The sequence below is a fragment of the Talpa occidentalis genome, unplaced genomic scaffold (assembly GCF_014898055.3).
Source record: "Talpa occidentalis isolate TD23 unplaced genomic scaffold, MPIMG_talOcc4v2.1 talOcc4.12, whole genome shotgun sequence".
NCBI classification, from domain to species: Eukaryota; Metazoa; Chordata; class Mammalia; order Eulipotyphla; family Talpidae; genus Talpa; species Talpa occidentalis.
This window is the reverse complement of record NW_023601212.1, coordinates 17,478,224-17,500,365: the sequence shown is the minus strand read 5'-3', so window position 1 is coordinate 17,500,365 and position 22,142 is coordinate 17,478,224. Positions and strand designations below refer to the sequence as shown.

The following is a 22,142-nucleotide window of genomic DNA, read 5'->3' as shown; positions in this document are numbered from 1 at the left end:
GAATCATTCCATTAATAGACATATTTGGGGTGTACCCAAACCCCAGCCCATCAGCAGACATTTAGAGAGTGTCCCATGGAGGAGGCTCTGGATTCATTCACCGGGTAAATGAGACAGGGCTTGTCATTAAGTAGTGGCCCCCCCCAAATCCCTGACCTGGTCATCTGTGTGGATGGGGGCACCACACCCCCAATTTTCAGGGAATGACAGGTCAGAGTCTTTAGTACCAAAATCAGGACCGACAGCCACGCCGAGCTGCCAGGCTGCCCCTCCATGCCGTCCCCGGGGCCCACAACTGTCCACACGAGCCCGTGATTCAGGTCCTCCTCCCTGACTCTGGGCCTTCCTGGGCCCACCCTTTTGGCCCCCTCCCCTCCTACAGCCACCTATTCCTGGAGCCCCACGGCCAGGCGCAAATGGGGTGCCGCCTCAGCCCAGCCACTCTCCGGGATGACCCACCTTTGGTTCAGAGGGCACCTACCCTGCCCCCCACAGGCTCTGAGTCATCTGTCGATCAAGGGCAGCCCCAGGCCCCCACCTGCCCTCCTGGCCGGCCTGTTGCCCCACTTTACAGTCAAGCCCGGAGGCGGGAGCGGCATGGGCTGCAGTGTGGACCAGCTCTTTGGCTCCACGGTGGGCTCTTTCCACCAACCCCAACATTTCTCTCCTCCTCTCATCCTCCTCTCGGGCCTGCAGCCCCTCCCCTGAACTCTACTCCTCCCCTGACCACCATCCTCCAGGACAGCTGGCCGTAGCCCACACCCAGGGCCCCGGCGCCCAGGCATCTCCAAGCAGGGCGGCCCTTCCCTCCGTGGGTACTAAGTAGAACCCGTCCCTGGGGGGCTGTGTACCTTCTAGAACACATCACACTCTTCTGTCCTCACAGCAACCCTGCGAGGTAAGAACAAGCACTGCTGTTCCCCTGCCCCAGCTCTCTCTGACACACACTCACACACTCACACATACACGCACACACTCATACTCTCATAACATAAACATACGTCCAGACTCAGACTCATGCACGTGCAAACACGCACTTCCATGCACACGTTCACGGGCACACACATACACACGCATTCTCCCACGCCTGCACATTCCTATAACACACTCATGTATACTCACACACGTGCGCACTCTCACATACACACACTCACACATACGTCACACACGCTGAGACACAGAGAGGTTCGGGAGCCAGCCGTATGGCAGAACCAGGTTTCTGGAGAACCTGGTGTTGTCCCAGAGGCCCCCGAGGCTTCTCGGCCCCAGCCGAGGCCATCTTACCTCGGGATCCTCTGCTCAAGGTGCAGGTCTTCCTGGCCCCAGGCGGGGCTGCTGCCCCAGCAGCTTTCTCCTCAGCCAGCCCCAGACCTCGTGGTGGTTCTGCTCTTCTGCTCCCCTAGCCCCAGACCTGGCGGTGACCTTGCAGGTGGGAGCCACTGTCTCCAGTCCCCTACAATTCTCCCCCACCATCTCACTCTGCCTTCTGTCTCTGGCCCAGAAGCACGAAGTCCCCTGGTTCATGGGTGGGGTGACCCTCATCCTCTCTTCCCTGCAGCCCCAGCAAAGATCATCTCATTTGGGGGCACCGTGACAACACCCTGGATGAAAGATGTCCGTCTGCCTTGCAATTCCGTGGGTGATCCTGCCCCCGCTGTGAAGTGGACCAAGGACAGGTGTGTGGCGGGACGCTGGAGGGGTGGGGGACCCCCAAGGCAGGGCAGAATAGAACCATGAAGAAGAGATCTGGAGCTGACTCAGTTTCCCCCCTCCCCCGTGATGTCCCTGCTGAGCCCACGGCTCCTGGGCTCACCAGAGAGCCTGGCCTCCGGGCCACCATCTTGGCTGCCAAGATTCTCCCTTCCATGCACACATGCACGGGCACACACATGCACACGCATCCTCCCACACGTGCACATTCCTATAACACACTCATGGATACTCACACACATGCACACATGAGTGGCTGAAAGGTCAGGGCAACTGGATACCCCCAGGATGTGCCAAGTCAGCACCCAACAACCCAGGCTCCCGAGCAAGCCGCCTTCTGCTCCCAGCTCTGTCTGCCCGCAGACCTGGGGAGGCCCAAGGAGGAGGTGCTTGCCTTAACCCACCCCCACCCCACAGCGAACACCTGCCCATTCCCACGTCCACGGACGGACACCGGCTCATCCACACGAACGGCACGTTGCTGCTGCGCGCCGTGAAGGCCGAGGACTCGGGCTACTACACCTGCACGGCCACCAACACCGGGGGCTTCGACACCATCATCGTCAACCTCCTGGTGCAAGGTGGAGCACGCGAGGCAGCCAGGACTCGGGTGGGGGCAGGGCTGGAGGGGTGCGGAGTTCACCGGGGGGGAGGAAGTGTTGGCCAGCCGCATGGGGCCAGCAGTGGGCGGGGTAGAAAGGAGAGTGCGTGAGAGTGCAGGGAAGCACCGAGAGGGTGGGAAATCCAGTCCCTTGCCCTGGCTCCATTTGGGGTTCCCCGCATGCCCCCCATCATCAGAAGTTAACCCTTTGAGGGCTGGTGGCTTCCCCCCACAGTTCCCCCGGACCAGCCCCGCCTCACCGTCTCCAAAACCTCCGCCTCGTCCATCACCCTGACCTGGATTCCAGGTGACAATGGAGGCAGCTCCATCCGAGGTGAGAGGGCTGTGCACCAGAATGCGGTGATGGGAAGGAATTCTGGCACCAGGGGCAGGGGAGGACATCACCCACCCCTCCGCGTGGGGGTGGGTGGCAGTTCAGACAAGGAAGTGACTCAGGGGCCATGGACAGCATGCCGGCCTGGGCATCTGGACTATAGAGCGTAGCCCTGGGGCCTCCGTGACCAATTCTAGAAGAGGGATCTCAAACCTGAAATGCATACAAGTCACCAGGGGATCTTGTAAGAAACAGATCTGATCGGGAGCCCTGGGCAGGGGGCTGGGCATTGGCTAACAAGCTCCCAGGGGATGCTGAGCCTGTGGGTCAGAGAAGCACAGGTGGAGGAGTAGGGCCCAAAGGGGATCGCTTGTAAGCCCTACAACTGTTTCCACTCCCCGCCTCGATGGCTTCAAAACCCTAACAGGACAGGGCAGGGCGAGAGAGAGGAGAGAGAGAGAGAGAGAGAGAGAGAGAGAGAGAGAGAGAGAGAGAGAGAGCGAGAGCCCGCTCGCAAGCTCTAGTCACACTCACCCCAGGGCCTCCCAGTTTTGCATCTAATTAGCATCTGCCCCCTCCCAATGACCAGAGATCCCGCTCTGCCTGCCCTTCCCCGGAACCCAGCCCCCAGGGGGCCCGTGGGGGTATCCCGGGCCCACCTGAGCCAGGCAAACTTCCCCGGGCAGGCTTCGTGCTGCAGTACTCGGTGGACAACAGCGAGGAGTGGAAGGACGTGTTCATCAGCTCGAGCGAGCGCGCCTTCAAGCTGGACAGCCTCAAGTGCGGCACGTGGTACAAGGTGAAGCTGGCGGCCAAGAACAGCGTGGGCTCCGGGCGCATCAGCGAGATCATCGAGGCCAAGACCCACGGGCGGGGTGAGCCCCAGCGAGGGGGGGCGGGGGCAGAGGAGCCGGGACCTGGGGGTGGAAAATGCTGGGGCAGGGGAAGAGGGTACCAAGCTAGTTCTCATCACTGCAGCATCTGCAGGAATCACAGGCAGACAAACTGGAAACTCGTTGCACCTCCCTGAGCGGGGGTGGCAGATGGGCACCACCTCTTCCTTCCCCATCTCTCCTCCTCCTTTGCTGAGGTCCTTCAGCAGCTCGCCCCCTCACCAACCTCTCGTCTTCTGTCCCCTGGGACATAGCTGCTCCCCTCTGTGCCACGGAGACCCCCGGAGCCACGGCAGCCCCAGCCATGCTGAGAAATCCTTCCCAGCCCAGATGAAGGATTCCTCCTCCTCCTCTCTAACCTCTCTCTGTCCCTCTGGCCCCCAGAGCCCTCCTTCAGCAAAGACCAGCACCTCTTCACCCACATCAACTCCACACATGCTCGGCTTAACCTGCAGGGCTGGAACAACGGCGGCTGCCCTATCACGGCCATCGTACTGGAGTACCGGCCCAAGGGGACCTGGGCCTGGCAGGGCCTGCGGGCCAACAGCTCCGGGGAGGTGTTTCTGACCGAACTGCGAGAGGCCACGTGGTACGAACTGCGCATGAGGGCTTGCAACAGCGCTGGCTGCGGCAACGAGACTGCCCAGTTCGCCACCCTGGACTACGATGGCAGTGAGTCAGCAGGGGCTGCTGGGGACAGCACAGAGGCCAGAACAAGGTGTTGCCAGGGAAGCTGGGGAGAGGCAGACACACAAAGAGACACATAAATAGGAACACGGACAGGACGACAGTCGGGGGGGAAGGCTGACAGGTGAGTAAGCAGGAAAAGGAGCAGCAGATTGGTAGGCAGGCAGGTAGGCGGGCAGGGGCACCAGTGACCCATACAGAGAGGCAGATGGGCAAGCCCATGAGTAACACTGACAACAGAGGGTCTTTAAAGGTGCAATCCTGGCTCTCCAGCGCCCCGGAGAGATGAGAGGCAGGTGGAGATGTGGTTGAGGCACTGCCCTCCGAGAGCCCTGTGCCAGCATGGGCTGTGGTAACCGCTGAGCACTAAATGCCCATCCCAGTGGCTTAACCCAACAGAGTCACCTCTTGATCTCATAGCTCTCAGGAATGTTGGCTGGTCACCATCTTGTAGCTCTGCCATCCTGAACATGTAATCTCCCTGGTCACCAAAATAAGAGCTAGAGAAGGCACACCAGTTCTTTACTGCCCTGGCCAGGAGGTGATCCTGTCTCTTCTGTGCACACTCTGTTGTCCAGAGCTAGTCACAGGATTCCAATCTAACTGCTTGTGCATCTGGGAACAGAGGTGAGCACCAGTTGGAGTCTTCCTCATGGAGAGATCTTACACATAGTCACACACATGCACTTACGCGCATGCATGCATATATGCACATGCATGGGGGTGAGCACATAGATGCACACATGCAGCTAGACATGAACTGTGTACATTCATGAACGATTGCATGTATTAAAGGTGCGCAGGAGACAGAGTTCCTAGAGAAGCTCTGTTTACAAGCCTCATGAGGTCTCCCTGTGTGTTAAGCAAATAGACTAAAAGCAGCATCGGAAGGGGGCGCTGAGACAGGGAGACTTCATGAAGGAGATGCCTTAGGTGAGGCTTTCAAACAGTCGGGTTTGGCAGAAAGCCGTCAGAACTTCCTGTTACTTCCTTACAGGCACCCAGGATTAGCAGACATTTCCCATGGGGCGGGAGAGCAAGAGCACGCAGGGTCTTGAGGTGTTGGCCCCATCTGGGGAAGCCAGTCCAGCATCCCACTGCCCTGGCTTCTCTCCACTGTGCTTCTCACCATTCCCCTCCCACTCCATCAGCTGGATGGGGGATCTAAGGCCTCCTTCTGGAAATGAACACTGAGCACCAACAGACTAGCTCTGAGAGACTTCTGGATAATTCTAAAATAGGCCCAGGAAGTCATCAGTCTCATAATGCAGGATAAAAACCATACAACTGTTCGCAATGACAACCAGAGCCAAAGGGAGCAAAGGGGGATGTGGGGCTCCGCACCAGGAAATAACAGTCAGGATGAGACCACATGCCATGAGAGGTCACAGGGCTGCCCCACCCCGGGGACATCTGACTCCCTTCTTCACCCCCCGCAGGCACCATCCCTCCCATCAAGTCTGCTCAAGGTGAGGGAGACGATGTGAAGAAGCTATTCACCATCGGCTGCCCGGTCATCCTGGCCACGCTGGGGGTGGCCCTGCTCTTCATTGTGCGCAAGAAGAGGAAGGAGAAGCGACTGAAGCGGCTCCGAGGTGGGGGGGGGTTCCTGTGGCCTTCCTGGGAGGGGTGCTGACCTCAGCCACAGTGGTCGCCTTTTATGGTCACAGACCATGTGGACAGGAGCAAGTGCCTGTGCCCTCCAGAGGGGAAACTCTAACCTCCTGACACCCCCTTAGTTGTCCATTGCTTCCTCCACTGCACACACTGGTGCAGCCATGTTAAAATATTTCAATTTGTCCATGTTGGCTGGTATTTAGATATGGCTCCCTTCCACCCTGAATGCTCCATTCTCTCACAAACCCTATAACTTTCCTACAAATTAGACATTAAAGAATAGATCTCCAGGACCTTACTCAGTTTCCTTGCTGTGCCAAGTGTTAAATATTTTGAGTATCATCTCCTGTCCCAGCACCCGATACCAAAGGCTGGCATGAATGAGTCTCATTTACCTTGATATCTCCAGGGCCAAGTTCAGTATCTGGCCCCTACTTGTTGATTAATGTCCATTCACTCATTTGAAAAAAAAAATGATTGAATATCTGCTGTATCAAAGATAATGTCAGACACTGGAGATATAAGGATGAAGGAGTAGGTGGACTTATAGTGTTCACCATTTAACATGAGAAACCAGAGCACAAAAGTAGCAGAGAAGAGGGAATGACTATCACTGCCTAGGATGTTTAAGGGTTGGATGGGTGAATCAGTGGATGCTTCGATGGATGGTTGGATGGATGTTGGATGGAGGATGGCATGGATGAGGGTTTAGATGAGTGCTTAGAGGGTTAGATGATTGACTGATAGTTGGATAGATGGCTGTTGGAAGGATGCTTGAATGGACAGCTGGATAGAGGAGTAGATGCATGGGTGGTTGGATGGATGGGTGGTTGAAAGAAAAGGTGGATGGATGAATGGATGCATGAGTGGATGGATAGATGGTCAGATAGAATGATAGTTGAAGGGATGGGTAGATAGTTGAATCAATAGATGGGTAGATGGTTGAATAGCTGGATGATGGGTTTGGGTTGGATGGGTGAATGAGTGGGCTGATAGGTGGATGGATCGATGATGAGTGAATGGGTGGGTGGGTGGATGGTTGGATGGTTGGATGCGTCACACAGCTTGATTCCCCCTGACGGCATACTTTCAAGAGTCCAATTTCTAACCTAAGAGTCCTGATCCAATTCGAGGTTCCTCTGAGACAAAACAGGGCTTCCAAATCCATCCATGGACTCTTTGGGGACAGACACCCTAGTCATTTGGGGCTGCCCATTGACCCTCTCTACTTCATCCTCCACTCTTTCCTCTCCCCAACAGATGACTGATTAGAGACCTTGTAAGGATTATCTGTCCTTATGCTGCCTGGAAGCACAGGCTAGCTGCCTGTTATGGTGTCTTCTTGAATGAGTCAATTCCGAAAGCAAATGTAGGACTTCATAGACTCTCTTCTTTGGGAAGGACTTCCCTACTAGATGTGAAAACCTGAGGAATGGGACTAGACCTGAGCCAAATCCTAAACTGGAAGCATGGAGACCTACCATGTTTAGGACTGTCTTCAGAGGCCCTTACATTTCTCCCTCTTCTTCCCAGAAGACCAAGTTGGCCCCATTTTAGGGAATGACCCCACCTTGGCCCCGAAGCCTCTTTCAAATGTCTCTCTGCCCAGCCTCCTTTCTCACCCAGTCCCCTCTCTACTGTTTTGCAGATGCAAAGAGTTTGGCAGAAATGTTGATAAGGTGGGTATCCAGTAGCAGCCGCCTCTCTCCTCCACTCCCCCACTCTGACCAGCTTTGAAGACCCCACTCTCCTGCAAAACCCCTCCCCAGCCCCTTATGGCAACTGGGCACCCACCTCCAGCCCTTCTGTCCACAGCAAGAACAACCGAAGCTTTGACACCCCTGTGAAGGGACCACCCCAGGGCCCTCGGCTACACATTGACATCCCCAGGGTACAGCTGCTCATCGAGGACAAGGAGGGCATCAAGCAGCTGGGTGAGTGGCAGGGGCTGCAAGTGCTCTGCCCCGCTCCGTGGGCTTCCTGTGCAACAACCCCCAAGGCCAGGCAGTAGCCGGGGCAGCCCAGCAACTCAGCAACCTCAGGACTCACTGCAGGTGCTCCAAGGGGCTGAGTTTTCTCCTCTGGCTAATGGGGAGAATCGCACTGGCCTTTCTGGGTTTCAATGTCAGAAAATATTCAGGCATTTGGGAGGTAAAGATGATGCCCAAAGGGGAAGGCTCCTGCTGATGGTTCTTCTTCTCCCAGGGGACGACAAAGCCACCATCCCTGTGACGGATGCCGAGTTCAGCCAAGCTGTCAACCCACAGAGTTTTTGCACTGGTGTCTCCTTACACCATCCAGCCCTCATCCAGAGCACAGGCCCCCTCATCGACATGTCTGACATCCGGCCAGGCACCAGTATGCATTCTCCCCAGGGAGCCAGCTCTCCTCCCACTCAGGGGGTCTTGGGCGCAGCATGGGGCACAGGTGATAAGAAATAAGAGGGAGCAGCAGCATGGAAGAATGAAAGAACCCCAGGGCTGCCGTCCTTAGATCTTGATTGCAGGTGTATTACTCGCTGTGACCTTGGGCGCCTCACCCACCTACCTCTCTGGGCCTCAGTTTCCTTGTGTAGGAATTCGGGGAGGGCTGGGTGTTCCTGTTCTCCAAGGGCCTTCTGCCTGCAGCACTGCGGCTGTGCATGAGGTCAGAGTACATCAGCGAGGCAGGGACCTCACCGTCAGGAACAGTGGGAGAGGAGGTGACATGCTTCCCCAGGACGAAGGGAAAATGGGGTGGGTGGGGCCCATGCCACCTACACCCCTGTACCCTGGACAATGCTACCTATACCCCCTTCTCTGGAAGCAACTGTAGGGTCAGGAACGTTCCCAAGGGAGCTACTGTGGCTTGTTCCCCACTTTCTGGTAAGTGCCAGCTGCCCGAGTACCCCCCGTTGGAGGGTCCTAGCTCTTGCTTCCCTCTGCAGACCCAGTGTCCAGGAAGAATGTCAAGTCAGCCCACAGCACACGGAACCGGTACTCCAGCCAGTGGACCCTGACCAAGTGCCAGGCCTCCACGCCCGCCCGCACCCTCACCTCCGACTGGCGCACTGTGGGCTCCCAACATGGTGTCACTGTCACCGAGAGCGACAGCTACAGCGCCAGCCTCTCCCAGGACACGGGTGAGCCCAGGCCCTCCAGCGTCCTGCTCCCCCCTGTCTCGTTCCCTGCCGGCCATCTCCCCCATCCGTTTTCCCAACCCCCACCCACCAGCTTGGACCACTCGCTGCGTGGCTGTGACACAGTCACTTGACATCCCTGCATTTTGCTTGGTCAGAGATTTTATTTCACCCCCACCCCCAACCCTTCCAGGGAAAATGGTGCTCATGGCATTGCTTTTGGAGACAGACAGGCCTGAGTGTTCCAGGGGTGGTTGCTTATGTTCAAGAATGAAAGGCGCCCTGCCCTTTGTTAGCCAAAGGCCCTATTTCTGTGCAACTTTGGCCTCCACAGAAGGGGGCAGGGTGCCCGGAGCCCAGCTAGTCCACGGCCAGGCCTTCAGACAGCGGCTGGGCTGAGGGGCAGGGGAGCTGCTCGGCCCAGCCTCATGCACACCTTTCTCCCCACAACCCACTGCTCCCTTCTGAACTCTCCTGGCATCCACCCCCCAGACAAAGGGCGGAACAGCATGGTGTCCACCGAGAGTGCCTCTTCCACCTACGAGGAGCTGGCCCGGGCCTACGAGCACGCCAAGCTGGAGGAGCAGCTGCAGCATGCCAAGTTCGAGATCACCGAGTGCTTCATCTCCGACAGTTCCTCCGACCAGATGACCACGGGCACCAACGAGAACGCCGACAGCATGACGTCCATGAGCACCCCCTCGGAGCCCGGCATCTGCCGCTTCACTGCCTCCCCACCCAAGCCCCAGGATGCTGACCGGGGCAAAAACGTGGCTGTGCCCATCCCTCACCGGGCCAACAAGAGTGAGTGCTCGGACCCCCTCCCCTGACCCCTGCCCCTGAGCCCTGGCGTCCTGCCTGCCGGGCTAGGTTCCTTGGCAGCCTGGGGTCGTGCAAAGAGCAAGGACTAGGGGGCCGCCAGATCAGGGTCCGCATGTTGCCTCAACTTCAATATCCCCATGAACTCGGGCAAGTTATGGAAACTCTTTGGCCTCCATATTCTCATTTGTCCAAGGCAAATGCCAGCATCTATTCTGCATTGTCACGGTGGGCATTAGAAGTGATAGAGGTGCCTGTGCATTGTAGGTTCTCATTAAGGGGTGATCTCTCCCTAATAAGAAGCTATACCAGGATGGAAGGACACCCTTTTGGGGTTAGGCGCCCAGTGGCCGCTGGTGTTAATGCTGTTTGAACTTCACCCAGACCTAAAGGAGCCATCCTCGTGGTAGCTCAGCCCACAGCGGCCAAACATCACGGCTCGAAAGGCTTGCCCAGAGCACACACCCTTAAGGGTCAGCGGTCATTTCTAGGGTAACGAGGGGGCAGGCAAGGGGCTGTCCCTAAGCAGGCTGTGGAGCTACAGGCTGTCAAATCCTGCAGAGGCTGGACTTCTTGGTACTGGCCTTGTTAAGTAGCTTTGCCAACCTGGGTGCTCAGAGCCATCCAGAGAAGAGCCTGGGGTGATGGGGTGTATGAGGACTTTGGAGACTGGCAGCCCTAAATGACACCCCCACCCCTCTAGCTGTGTGAATTTGGGCCAGTTACTTAATCTCCCTGAACCTCAGTTTCCTCATTTGCAAAATGTGGGCGGTGGGACCGAGATCAGCCAGAAGGTGCGGCCCAGTTGACAGGAGAGAGGCGAGTTCACAGGCGACAAGGGGTCAGGATGCGGGGGCCCTAGAAGCCTGCCCTGTGGAGGCAGTTGAAGAAATTAGGATCATTCTACTTGGAGGAGAAGGGACCATGGTCAGGAAAGGGGAAACGAAGCTGGCTTCAGACATCTGAAGCGCCCCAGTGGGGTGAACGCAAGGCCTTACTTGTAGGTCCTCAGAGGACAGACTCAGACTCCATGCAGGGAAGTGATAGTGTTTTCTGCTTCAGGGTGAGACCAGCTCTCTGCAGCCAGAGCTCTTAGGGAGGCCTTGTCTTAAGGACTTCCCCACCAGCTGAAGCTACAAGGCTGCAAGCTAGGCTACCCTTGTAGCTTCAGCTGCTAGTTATCAGCTACCAGCTGATCGTCACCCCTTGTCACTAAGCCCTGGTTTATTCAGCAGCTACTGCGGTGTCAGCACCATGTTTACTCCATGCTTCGTCTCACTGGCTCCTTGAGACAGTATGGAGGAAAAGGATGATTGTCCCCATTTCACAGATAAGGAAACTAAGGCTCCGGGAGGCCAGTCCTTGGTCACCCATCATGCCAAGGGGCTCTGGTGCAAGGTCAGGGAGAAGACTGCAGGGCAGGATGGGGTGGACATGCCAGAGTCGTCCGCCTCTAACACGCTCTGCTTCCGCTGTTCCAGGTGACTACTGCAACCTGCCCCTGTACGCCAAGTCGGAGGCCTTCTTCCGGAAGGCGGACGGGCGCGAGCCCTGCCCTGTGGTCCCCCCCCGAGAGGCCTCCATCAGAAACCTGGCTCGAACCTATCACACCCAGGCTCGCCACCTGACCCTGGACCCTGCCAGCAAGCCCTTGGGCCTCCCGCACCCAGGGGCCCCGGCTGCCGCCTCCACAGCCACCTTACCTCAGAGGACTCTGGCCATGCCCGCCCCTCCAGCCGGCACGGCCCCCCCAGCACCCGGCCCCCGCCTGCTGAGCCCCCTCCCGCCCCCAGCACCGCCCCGCCGGCCCCCAGCACCGAGCCTCCGCGGGCCGGGGGCCCACACACCAAAATGGGGGGCTCCAGGGACTCACTTCTTGAGATGAGCACATCGGGGGTAGGGAGGTCTCAGAAGCAGGGGGCCGGGGCCTACTCCAAATCCTACACCCTGGTGTAGGGCGCAGCGAGAAGAGCGGCCCCCCGCGTGGACCTGTCTGCACCTCCAGCCCTCACACACCAACTTGGCTGTTTTCCTGCATTATTTATATTAAACTGACAAAAATCAACCAACAATGAAAAGAAACCCCCCAAGTCATGAAGGCTTGTACATAGAACTCTTTTGTACAAATGAAACTATTTTCTTCTTCTCCATGAAGCCAGGGCACAAAGAATTTGACAGTACAAGTCAACTCCCCCTCGCCCCCCAACACACACACACACAAACTAGGCGCGGAGAAATATATGCATATAGAGAGAGACAGAACGAACCAGCTATATATCTATATATTTCTCTCACCTCGTTTTGAGACCGAGGCACAAAGACTCAGCAACTTTTCCCTCCTACTCACCCTCCCTCCAATCTAGGTGGTTTTGACAAAGACCAAAATCCCAACTCAGAGACACTGCATGCAATTTTACTGTTCCAAGAAAACCAGGAGTTGCTTCAATTTGCAGATGCTTATGTGTTAATACCTTTTTCTATGAAAAAAGACCCAGCGCCGTGTGCAATAAAGGTTATGTTTCTACGTGGTGGCTTTTTTCCCATCTGGCGAGGGCCAGTGGTGAGGGAGGCGAGAGAGGCCCTTTGTCCTGGGCCGTCTCTCGCTCATGGAGAGAAGCCCAGAAGCCTCGGCTTCAGCTCAGCCCGTTAAGCTTTTTAAAAGGCTTTCAATTAGCCAAGGTGCCTCCTTGGGCACCTGTTGTATTCCCAGATCTGGGCTGGGCCCAGGAAAGGCCCAGCTGTGCGAGCCAACTGCTAAGCCCCTCCACGCCAGTTTCCTTCTCTTTAAAATCAGGCAACCCCGGGAGCCTTGAGGAGCAGTTTTGTAAGAGGTGCCTGCTGAGGGGATGGAGAGAGAGTCGCTCTATCCCCCGGGGGTCTGGCAGGTTCCTGCACTGACTGTTGGGGCCAGTGAGACCCCAAGGAGTGAGGTCAGCAGAGGTGGGAGGTGTGAAAAGGGCACGTGGAGGGGGTGGAGCTCAGCACAGAGGCCAGCAGGCACACCTGTAGCTCACCTGGTTTCAACAGCTGGGCAATTAGCGCAATTGGGGAGGCGGGCACTTGAGCGTGCGCAAGCACAAGCACAAGCAGAGGCGGGCCAGGAGGGCGCCAGGACGCTAAATTTTGGGCAGTGAGAGGGAGGCCAGGAGACGCAGCCCCCGGTGGGAAGGCAGTGTACTGAAGAAGTACAGGGGCGCGCTTGCCCCCCAAGTCAAGGCAGACCTGCGGCTGGCCCGGGAGTCTGGAAGGAAGGTGAGTGTGCGCCCTGCTCTCCCCCTGGCTGCTGAGGAGGAACAGGGAAGGGCAAGGAAGGGCGAGGCCGGGAGAGGTTTCTGCAGCAAACAGGCGGGTTGCACCCGTCAGCTTGGGTCGCCATGTGGCCCACCCTGGGATGCACGGCCTTGAACAGACGTTTCTTCCAAAAAGCAATTCATTCTGCATTGCAGGAGTCCCCAGCGAGTGGGAACCCAGAGGCGCGCCCTTGCAAGGGAAGAGGGTCAGCAGGGTAGATGCGAGGGGGCAGAGACTACGTGCCGCTTGGTAACCCCTAGGCCCGTGGGGAAAATTCCATGCCAGGCCCCAAACCCAGGACCCAACCCCGAAAATCATCTCGGGGCCTTAATTCCAGTAGTGGGAGCGCAGCGGCGCGGCCCGGACGCCGGGACTGGACGCCTGGCAGGGCTGCGCGCGCCATCTGCAGGTGGCGTCCCGAACTGCAGGCACAAGGATCTTGCCTTGGGGGTTCGCCTAGTGTTGGGGGGAAAAGGATGTCCTAAAGCTAATTCCATACAGGCTTCGTGGACTCCACCCCACCCTAGGCCAAAGCCAAAGACACCGGGAACTCCAAATCCCATCACCACCAAAGGGAAGGTAGCTGGGACCTGAGGGTGGGGGTGGAGTCCACAAAGCCTGTATGGAATTAGCTTTAGGACATCCTTTTCCCCCTAACACTAGAACTTGACTGAGCCCATCACGAGGGACTCTGGGAAAACAAACATGACCCCGGCCCGGCCTGCACAAGAGAATAACAAATCCCCAGAAGCTAGCGTGGCATGGAGCCACCCACCTAAGGGCTGCAGAGGGGCTGCCTGGCATGCAAATACATTAGGGCACCGTGTGCAGTGCCCCGGGGGTGGAGCAGAACTTTCCTGGCTGTGGCTGTCACCTGGTTGCCGCTTTGGAAGGCAGGAGCCCCCACCCCCACCCCATGTGACAGGTGAGAAAGCTGGAGCTCTGGGGAGTTGAAGTAACTCAGCTAACGTTAGAGGAGCAGGAAAAGACGGGGGTGGGTCACCATCAGGAGTGTCTAATTCCTTAGCCACAGAGCTGAGCTGCCCTGGTTCTGCTGTTCAGAGTTGGGTTCTGCTGTTCAGAGTTCGGTTCTGCCTAAGGACCTCGCTAGGGGAAGAGCTGGCCTGGGGGCTGGTGCCAGGTGGACTTAAAGGCTGGAAAGCAGTCAGAGCCGGATTGTGAGTGAATAATTCAGGAGCGTGAACGTTTTTTGCTGGGCTAGATGGAACCGGGGAACCCTGAGGTACTTTATTCTGGGGCTGCTGGAGAGGGCCTGGGACGGCGGGCAGGACTTGTTTGATGAGAAGGACCTGGAGAAGCAACATATGAGGCAATTTAACTTGTGTTCACCTGAGCTGGGTCCTTTCTATAACACACAAGGTCTGGAAATTCAGGCAGGTTTGTGCAAAATCCTCACAAGTTAATGTGCTGATTATCTCTTACCTCTGTTTTTTCCATAAACCACATACCTGTCTATCTGAACTATAACCAGAAGCTGATTTGCAAATCACCCGAATGTCTCACTTATCCATGTCTTATCACTGAACTCAGTATCTGGAACAATCAGTTTCAACATTTTGCTCCCTGCCAGATCTCCATTTTGCCCACCACAGACATGGCCACCGTCTCTCTCTTGAGACCTGATACTCAAAGTGTGGTCGGTGGACCAGGAGCAGCAGCACCTGAGAGCTTGTTAGAAATGCACATTCTCAGGCCTCACCCCAGTGCTGCTGCATTAGAATCTGCAGTTTAGCCACCTCCCCAAAACTTTACTGCACACTTGAGTTCAAAAAGCCCCCCTCGAGAGGACCCCCAAGAGACCACTCGCCTGCATTCCCCTCCTGCCAACAACCAGAGTTAAACTCACTCAGCTCAAATTATTGCACATCAGATTCACCTGAGCTTGTTGACAACAAAGCCGAAAGCTCTCCAATTCCACAGGCCCACGATTGTGGGCGTGCAATCTAGACGTCTGTTTTTGCGGGGGGGTTTTATTGTGATAAAAGATACAAAGATATGCCAGATGATCTGGCTGGCAGCTTTGACCCTGGTTCTCTGAGGGGAGAATGAGGCGCGGCGCCGGCTGCCATTTAGCTCTGTGGATGGAGATTTACTTCCCCCAATGGCTTGCCTAAGACAGCCCTCACCATTCCCAGGTTTTGCCAAGATACCCCTGGAGATTTTAATTAGCATTTCAAAAGTTTGCGTTTTCTTGTTAAAATAGACATGCCACACAGTTTCCCATTTGAGCAGAGTTTTTTTTAATTATTTTACATTAACCTTTTACAATATATCATTTTTTTTTTTATTTTTAAACAATATTTGCTTCCCCCCACCCCCTCAGGCTAAGTCCCCATAGAATTTCCTTCTCCAGCGCACCATGACCTTCGTCCTCTGGGCTCCTCCCTCCCTCCCTGTGATCCCTCTCCCTCCTCTCCCCTGCAGGATGTCTCTGGTTTATAATTGTCCATTTTTCAGTGTAATTCGTTGACGTGAAGTATGTTCACAGCGGCCTCCACTGTCACCACTGTCCAGTTCCAGAACCTGGTCATCATCCAAATTCTGTATCCACTTAACACTGTCCACCTCCTGCCCCCCACAGCCCTTTGCAACCACCACCCCACTTTCTGTCTCCACTAATTTGACTACTCCAGGTGCCTCACAGCAGTGGACTCACACAGTGTTTGGCCTTTGTGTGCACTCATTTTACTCAGCATATTTTCAAGGTCCATCCTTCTTGCGGTGTGTATCAGAATTTCATTCCCATCGAAGGCTGAAGCCTATTCTATGACACGTGTATGCCTCATTTTTCTTTTTTACCCCATTCACTTACCGCTGGGCCTGAGTTGTCTGCTTTGGGCTGGCACGGTGCTGCTGCTGGGGACCTTAGTGTGGGTGCCGTTGTGGGTGCCTGCATTCATTTCTTTGGGGTATATGTCCAGGAGTCCAATCGTTGGATCAAATGGTAATTCTGTGTTTAACTTTTTGAGGAGCTGCCAAACTCTTTTCTGCCAGGTATCTGTATTTTTAACAACAAGCCTTTGTTCACTCACCAGACACCCTGAAACACTCCTACGCCCTGCACCAGCTAAGCACTGAGCACAATGCCCATCCTTACGCTCAGGGGGCTCACTGACCTCTGTGTGTGTGTGTGTGTGTGTGTGTGTGTGTGCGCGCGCGCACACACACACGCGCATGTGTAAACTGACAGAGGCCTGAGGAGGGGAGCCGGAGTTGAGGTGTGTCAGGGAGGGCAAGCTGTCTCGTGCTCCCCCTCCACTGGGCAGGAAGTGGCTGTCCTGCCAGTGAATACAATTCCCAGGCCCCTGATTTTAGGAAGGGCCCTCAGACTTGGCTCTGGTGGGTATAGTGTGTGGAAGTGGCACATGCTGCTTTCAGGCCGGGTTTGCCAAGCCCCCCTGCCACCCTCTGTTCTCTCCGCCCGCTGTCCGTGCTGGGGTGAGCTGAGAAGCCATGTACTGAAGATGGCCAGGCCTCTGTCAGCCTGGATTCCTGAACATCTGTGCAGAGCAGAGGCCCCCCCTCCACCACCTGGCTTTGTGAGCAAGAAGTAGCTTGTTATGCAGTAAGCGAGCCGTTGAAATGTGGGAGTTCGCAGCAGCCAGCACCACTTTCACTGATGCAGGAGACGGGGAAGCCCTCCCTCTGTAGCCCAGGTCCAAGGCCTCTCCCCCAATTCTATGCAGGTGAAAGGCGGGGGGAAGGCAGCTGATGAGCTCAGATCAGAGGAGGGCAACTGTGTCTGCAGGAAAGGGTGCCAAGGCCAGTCAGGACTCTGCCCCACCTCCCAGAATCAACATCTCCTGGGTGGCAGCAGCAAGGCCCTCAGAAAGACGGGGGAGCGGCTGCTGGCGTGGGTTACCCTACAGGTGGTCCACATGTAGGTTAGCGTCTCAAAGAATCCGACGAGGCCTTCGAAATCACTTGGTCCATGCTTCACCCACATCTTGCGTCCCTTCTGAAGTCAGGAAGGGTTGACTGGCCCCACATGCATACCTCGTGAGCAGACACACCCGTTCCCAAGCCAGTGCCTCTCACCTTTAGACAGCTCTGCTCGCGAAGTCTCTCTCACAATAAGCTGAGTCTGCCCCTTGGATTTTCACCCACCATCTCTGCAGGGCCCCACAGAACGGGTCTCATCCCCCTCCACTCAGCAGCCCTCCACAGATGGCACTTGAACATTGTTCTTGGCTGATAACATTGTTCTTGGGAGCAGAGTGGCTCCATTCCCTCAGTTACACCCCAGGCAGTGCCAGATGACATAGGAGCAGAACAGATGTTAGATAGGTGAGGACCAGTAAAGGGTGCAGAAGATCAGAGAAGAAGGAGGTCTCATGAAACACTCAGCAGAGTGTCCCAGGGTGCAATTAAAAAAAAAAATAAGTAGGGCCTCCCAGGTGGCGCAGCGGTTGAGCGCTGGGTTGCGAAGCTGCCCGCAGCCTCTGCAGCGCGGGTTCAATCCCCGGCTGCTCCCCGGCCACCGGAGGAGGGTCCCACATGGCACACAGACCTCTCCTGCCACCCGCTGCTCCCCTCAGCAGTGTACTTCGGTCCTTCTGCCTGCTCTGCTCCCTGCTCTGGCTCTGGTGAATTCTCTCACCCTCCCGCGCTTCTGACTATACCCAGTGCATGTATAAATAAATAAATCTTTAAAAATAAATTAATTAAAATTTAAAAATTAAAAAAAAAAAGCAACACCACACTAACCACTGCTTTACTGAGAGTCTCCTGTGGCAGGCGCTCTGCTAACGATACTCTCAGATCCTTATAAAGACCTTGACCAAAAATGTAACTCCACTAAATCCAGCTCAGAGCAGTCACACTGGTCAAAGAGCCTCAGTCCAGGAACGAAAAGAAAAAATCTTTAACTTAAGTTGCTTTTGTTTTTGTGACCCAGAAGAGGATCCAAATGACCAGTTTTAAGTAAAATCCATTAACACCTTTTGATGATTCTCATTTGCACATTATATATCAATTAATTATCTTCTAATTGGAGGTTTGTACCTTTTGACCACCTTCTTCCAATTCCCCTTCTGCCTAACTCTGCCGCTGGTAACTATAAATCTGATCTTAGTCTGGGTTTGGGATGTTGGTGTTTAAATACCACATTTGCCTTTATCTGACTTATTTCACTCAGCATAATGCCTTCAAGGTACAACCATGTTGTCACAAGTGGTGGGAGTTCATCATTTTTCATGGCTGAATAATATTCCTGTGTGTGTGTGAGAGAGAGACAGAGAGAGACAGAGACAGAGAGACAGAGACAGACTCAACTCCTTTATCCATCTATTGATGGACCCAGGTTGTTTCCACATCTTGGCTATTGTAAATACTACTAGGAACGCAGCAGAAAAGATCTTTTCAAGTTATTTTGTTTGCTTTTTTATTTGTAGACTCCTCCGTACTGTTTCCCATAGTGGCTGTACCAGTTCATCATCTTACAAGGGTTCCCTTTGTGCCACATCCATACCAGCATTATCTTTTCTTTTTGAGGATTACCATTCTAATGGGCGTGAGCTTCTCAGTGTAGTTTTGATTTGTGTTTCCCAATGACTGGTCATGTAGCGCATCATGCTCCTGTTGCCCATTCATATATCTTCTTTGAGAAATACTCAAGTCCTTCGCCCATTTTTTCATTGGTTTTCTTGGTTTTTTGCATTTGAATTGTATGAGTTCTTTATATTTTTTGGGTTTTTTTTTAAAGATTTATTTATTTGTTTATACATATAAGCACTGGGTACAGTCAGAAGCGCAGGAGGCTGAGAGAATTCACCAGAGCCAGAGCAGGGAGCAGAGCGGGGAGCAGAGCAGGCAGAAGGACCGAAGTACACTGCTGAGGGGAGCAGCGGGCGGCAGGAGAGGTCTGCGCACCATGTGGGACCCTCCTCTGGTGGCCGGGGAGCAGCCGGGGATCGAACCGGCGCTGCAGAGGCCGCGGGCAGCTTCGCAACCCAGCGCTCAACCGCTGCGCCACCGGGGAGGCCCTTATATTTTGGATATTGATGCCTTCTCAGATACATGCTTTGCAAATATTTTGTTCCATCCCATAGGCCATCTGGTCATTTTGTTGATGGGTTTGTTTGCTCTGCAAAGCATTTTAGTTCAATGTAGTCCCTTTTTCATTTGGTTACTTGTGCTTTCTGTGACATATCTTAAAACTCTGCCAAGACCCGTGCCAAGGAGCTTTATTTCTGTATTTTCTTCCTGAAATTTCATGGTTTCAAGTCTTGCATTTTTGTGCATCTGAAAATAATTTTCATGAGTGATATAAGACAGGGTCCAGTTTAATTCATTCAAACATTTTTCTACTTTGAGTATTATTGGCTCCCTTGTCAAATATTAGTTGGTTGTATATGCTTGGGTTTATTTCAGGACTTTAGATTTTGCTCCACTTATCTGTTTTTAATATTACTTTTGATGACTATAGATTTATAGAATAACTTGAAATCAGGAGGTGTGATGCCTCCTGCTTTTTTCCCCTTCCCAGGATTTCTTTGGTTATTCAGCCTCTCTTGTGGTTCCATATAAATTTGAGGATTCCTTTTCTACTACTGTAAAAAATGCCATTGGGGTCTGAATAAAGATTGCATTGAATCTATAGATGACTTTGGTAGTATTGACAATATTTAACAATATTTTTCCAATGTATGAACAGAGATTGCCTTTCCATTTATTTGTGTCATCTTCAACTTTTTTTAAAGATTTATTTATGCATACAAGAACTGGGGTTCTAGGTCACAGGTGCAGAGGGTGTGGTGAGGGGTTGAGAGGATTCACCAGAGACAGAGTGGGGAGCAGAACAGGTGGATCTACTGCAATACACTGCTGAGGGGAGCAGTGGGTGAGACAGGAGAGGTCTGCTGCGCCATGTGAGTTGCTCCCTGGCCGGAATCGAACTCAAGTTGCAGTGGCTGGCGACAGCTTGATAGTGCTGAGACTTTCGACTCTTGTGCCACCGGGGAGGCCCCCGTCTTCAATTTCTTTCATTATTGTCTTGTAGTTTTCAGACTACATTCACCTTCATTTGTTTCTAAGTGTTTTATGTTATTGCCATTATAAATGGGATCATTCTCTTTATTTCTTGTTAAGGTAATTCATTGTTGCTATATAGAAATGCTAGTGATTTTTGTATATAATTTTGTGTCCTGCATTTTGCTGAATTCACTGATAAGACTTTATTTTTTTTTGGGGGGGGGTTGTGTCTGTAGGATTTTCTCTGTATAAAATGATGTCCTCCACAAATAGAAAATTTTACTTTTTCCTTTTGAATTCTGATACCCTAATTCCTTTCTCTTCCTTGGTGCTCCAGCTAAGACTTGAGCACTCTGTCGAATAGTGAGAGCAGGCATCCTTGTCTTGTTCCTGATATTAGAGGAAAAGCTTTCAAATTTTTACCACTGAGTATATTGTTAGCTGTGGGCTTATCATATATGGCCTTTATTGATGTTGAAATAGATTCCTTCTATTCTTGTGGAAAGTTTTTACCAGGAATAGATGCTGAACTTGTCAACTCCTCTTGTCTGCAACTATTGAAATGATCATATGAAGTTTTTGCCTTTCATTCCATTAGTGTGCGTGTTAAGTCATTCTTCACCCCAGGGATAAATTTCACTCGATCATGGTGACTTATTCTTTTAATATGTTGCTGAATTTGGTTTGTTAGTATTAAGATTTTACACATCTATGTTCATGGATATTGGTCTGTACTTTTCTGGTAGCCTCTTTTACTGGCTTTGGTATCAGGGTAATGCTGGCCTTAGAAAATGAATTTGAGAGTATTCCTTTCTTTCCAGTTTTTTGGATAAGCTTGAGAAGGATTGATGTTAATTCTCTAAGTATTTGGTCAAACTCCCCATTGGAGTCATCTGGTCCTCAGTTTTCTTCATGGGGAGATTTTTGATTATTGATTGAATTACCCCAACTCTACCTTGGTAGTTTACATGTTTCTAAGAATTTTCCCAGTTCTTCTAAGCTGTCCAGTTTGTTGACATATAATTGTTTGTAGCAGCCTCTTATGATTCTTCATATTTTTTTTAATCTAAATACTGAAAGGGCACTTTTGAGTTCCCAGGAAAAAATCATATAAATAATCAATTATCAGAAATATTTTGGTTTTTTAAAGAAGCTCTTTTTAAAAAGTTTTCCCCTCCAAACTACCCATGCCCATATCCCATCTGCCTGCCTCCTTCACCCCCTCTACCTTTTCTCCTATCCCCTCTGGTAACCATTGTTATCTTTTTGCAGAGTTCAGATTTTTATTTCTTTATTGTTTGCATGTAATTTTTTTTTTTTTGGTATTTCTATTCTGCCAATGAGTGAGACCATCCAAAATCTGTCTTTCACTTTATGACTGATTTCACACAATATAATCACCTCAAGATTCATCCATTTTGTTCTGACTGCTATCATTTCCTCTTTCTTCACAGCTGTATAATATTCCACTGAATGTATGCTCCAGTTCTCTATCCATTCATCTGTTGAAGGACACTTGGGTTGGTTCCAAAGTTTGGCAATTGTAAATAGTGCTGCTATGTACATAGGTGTAGATAGCTCTTCTCATATTAGATGTTTCATGTTATTTGGATAAATATCTAATAGAGCTATTGCTGGGCCAAGTGAAATTTCCATTTTTATTTTCTTGAGAAAGCTGAACTCCATTCTCCACAGGGGCTGTACCAGCTTACATTGCCCCCAACAGTAGATGAGAGTTCCTTTTTCACCACAAACTCACCAACATTTGTTAATTCTCTTCTTTTCATATGGGCCATTCTCATAGGAGCAAGGTGGAATACTCTCAAACTCATTTTAAAAGACCAGCAATGGGCCTCCCCGGTGGCGCAGCGGTTGAGCGCTGGGTTGCGAAGCTGCCGGCGGCCTCTGCAGTGCTGGTTCGATCCCCGGCTGCTCCCCGGCCACCGGAGGAGGGTCCCACATGGCGCGCAGACCTCTCCTGCCGCCCGCTGCTCCCCTCAGCAGTGTACTTCGGTCCTTCTGCCTGCTCTGCTCCCCGCTCTGCTCCCTGCTCTGGCTCTGGTGAATTCTCTCACCCTC

At 53.1% G+C, this 22,142-nt stretch overlaps 1 protein-coding gene across 1 annotated transcript in view; it reads left to right on the top strand.

The window, feature by feature from the left end:
- Nucleotides 1-11,763, top strand: part of DSCAML1 (DS cell adhesion molecule like 1) — a 320,695-nt gene extending 308,932 nt beyond the window's left edge. The window contains 13 exon segments of the mRNA XM_054693131.1: nt 1,559-1,676; nt 2,128-2,291; nt 2,547-2,645; nt 3,332-3,520; nt 3,923-4,210; nt 5,665-5,820; nt 7,491-7,521; nt 7,658-7,776; nt 8,048-8,200; nt 8,769-8,963; nt 9,453-9,764; nt 11,261-11,542; nt 11,545-11,763. Coding sequence (XP_054549106.1) covers nt 1,559-1,676; nt 2,128-2,291; nt 2,547-2,645; nt 3,332-3,520; nt 3,923-4,210; nt 5,665-5,820; nt 7,491-7,521; nt 7,658-7,776; nt 8,048-8,200; nt 8,769-8,963; nt 9,453-9,764; nt 11,261-11,542; nt 11,545-11,735 — 2,297 coding nt within the window. The 3' untranslated portion in view covers nt 11,736-11,763.
- The last annotated feature ends 10,379 nt before the right edge of the window (nt 11,764-22,142 follow it).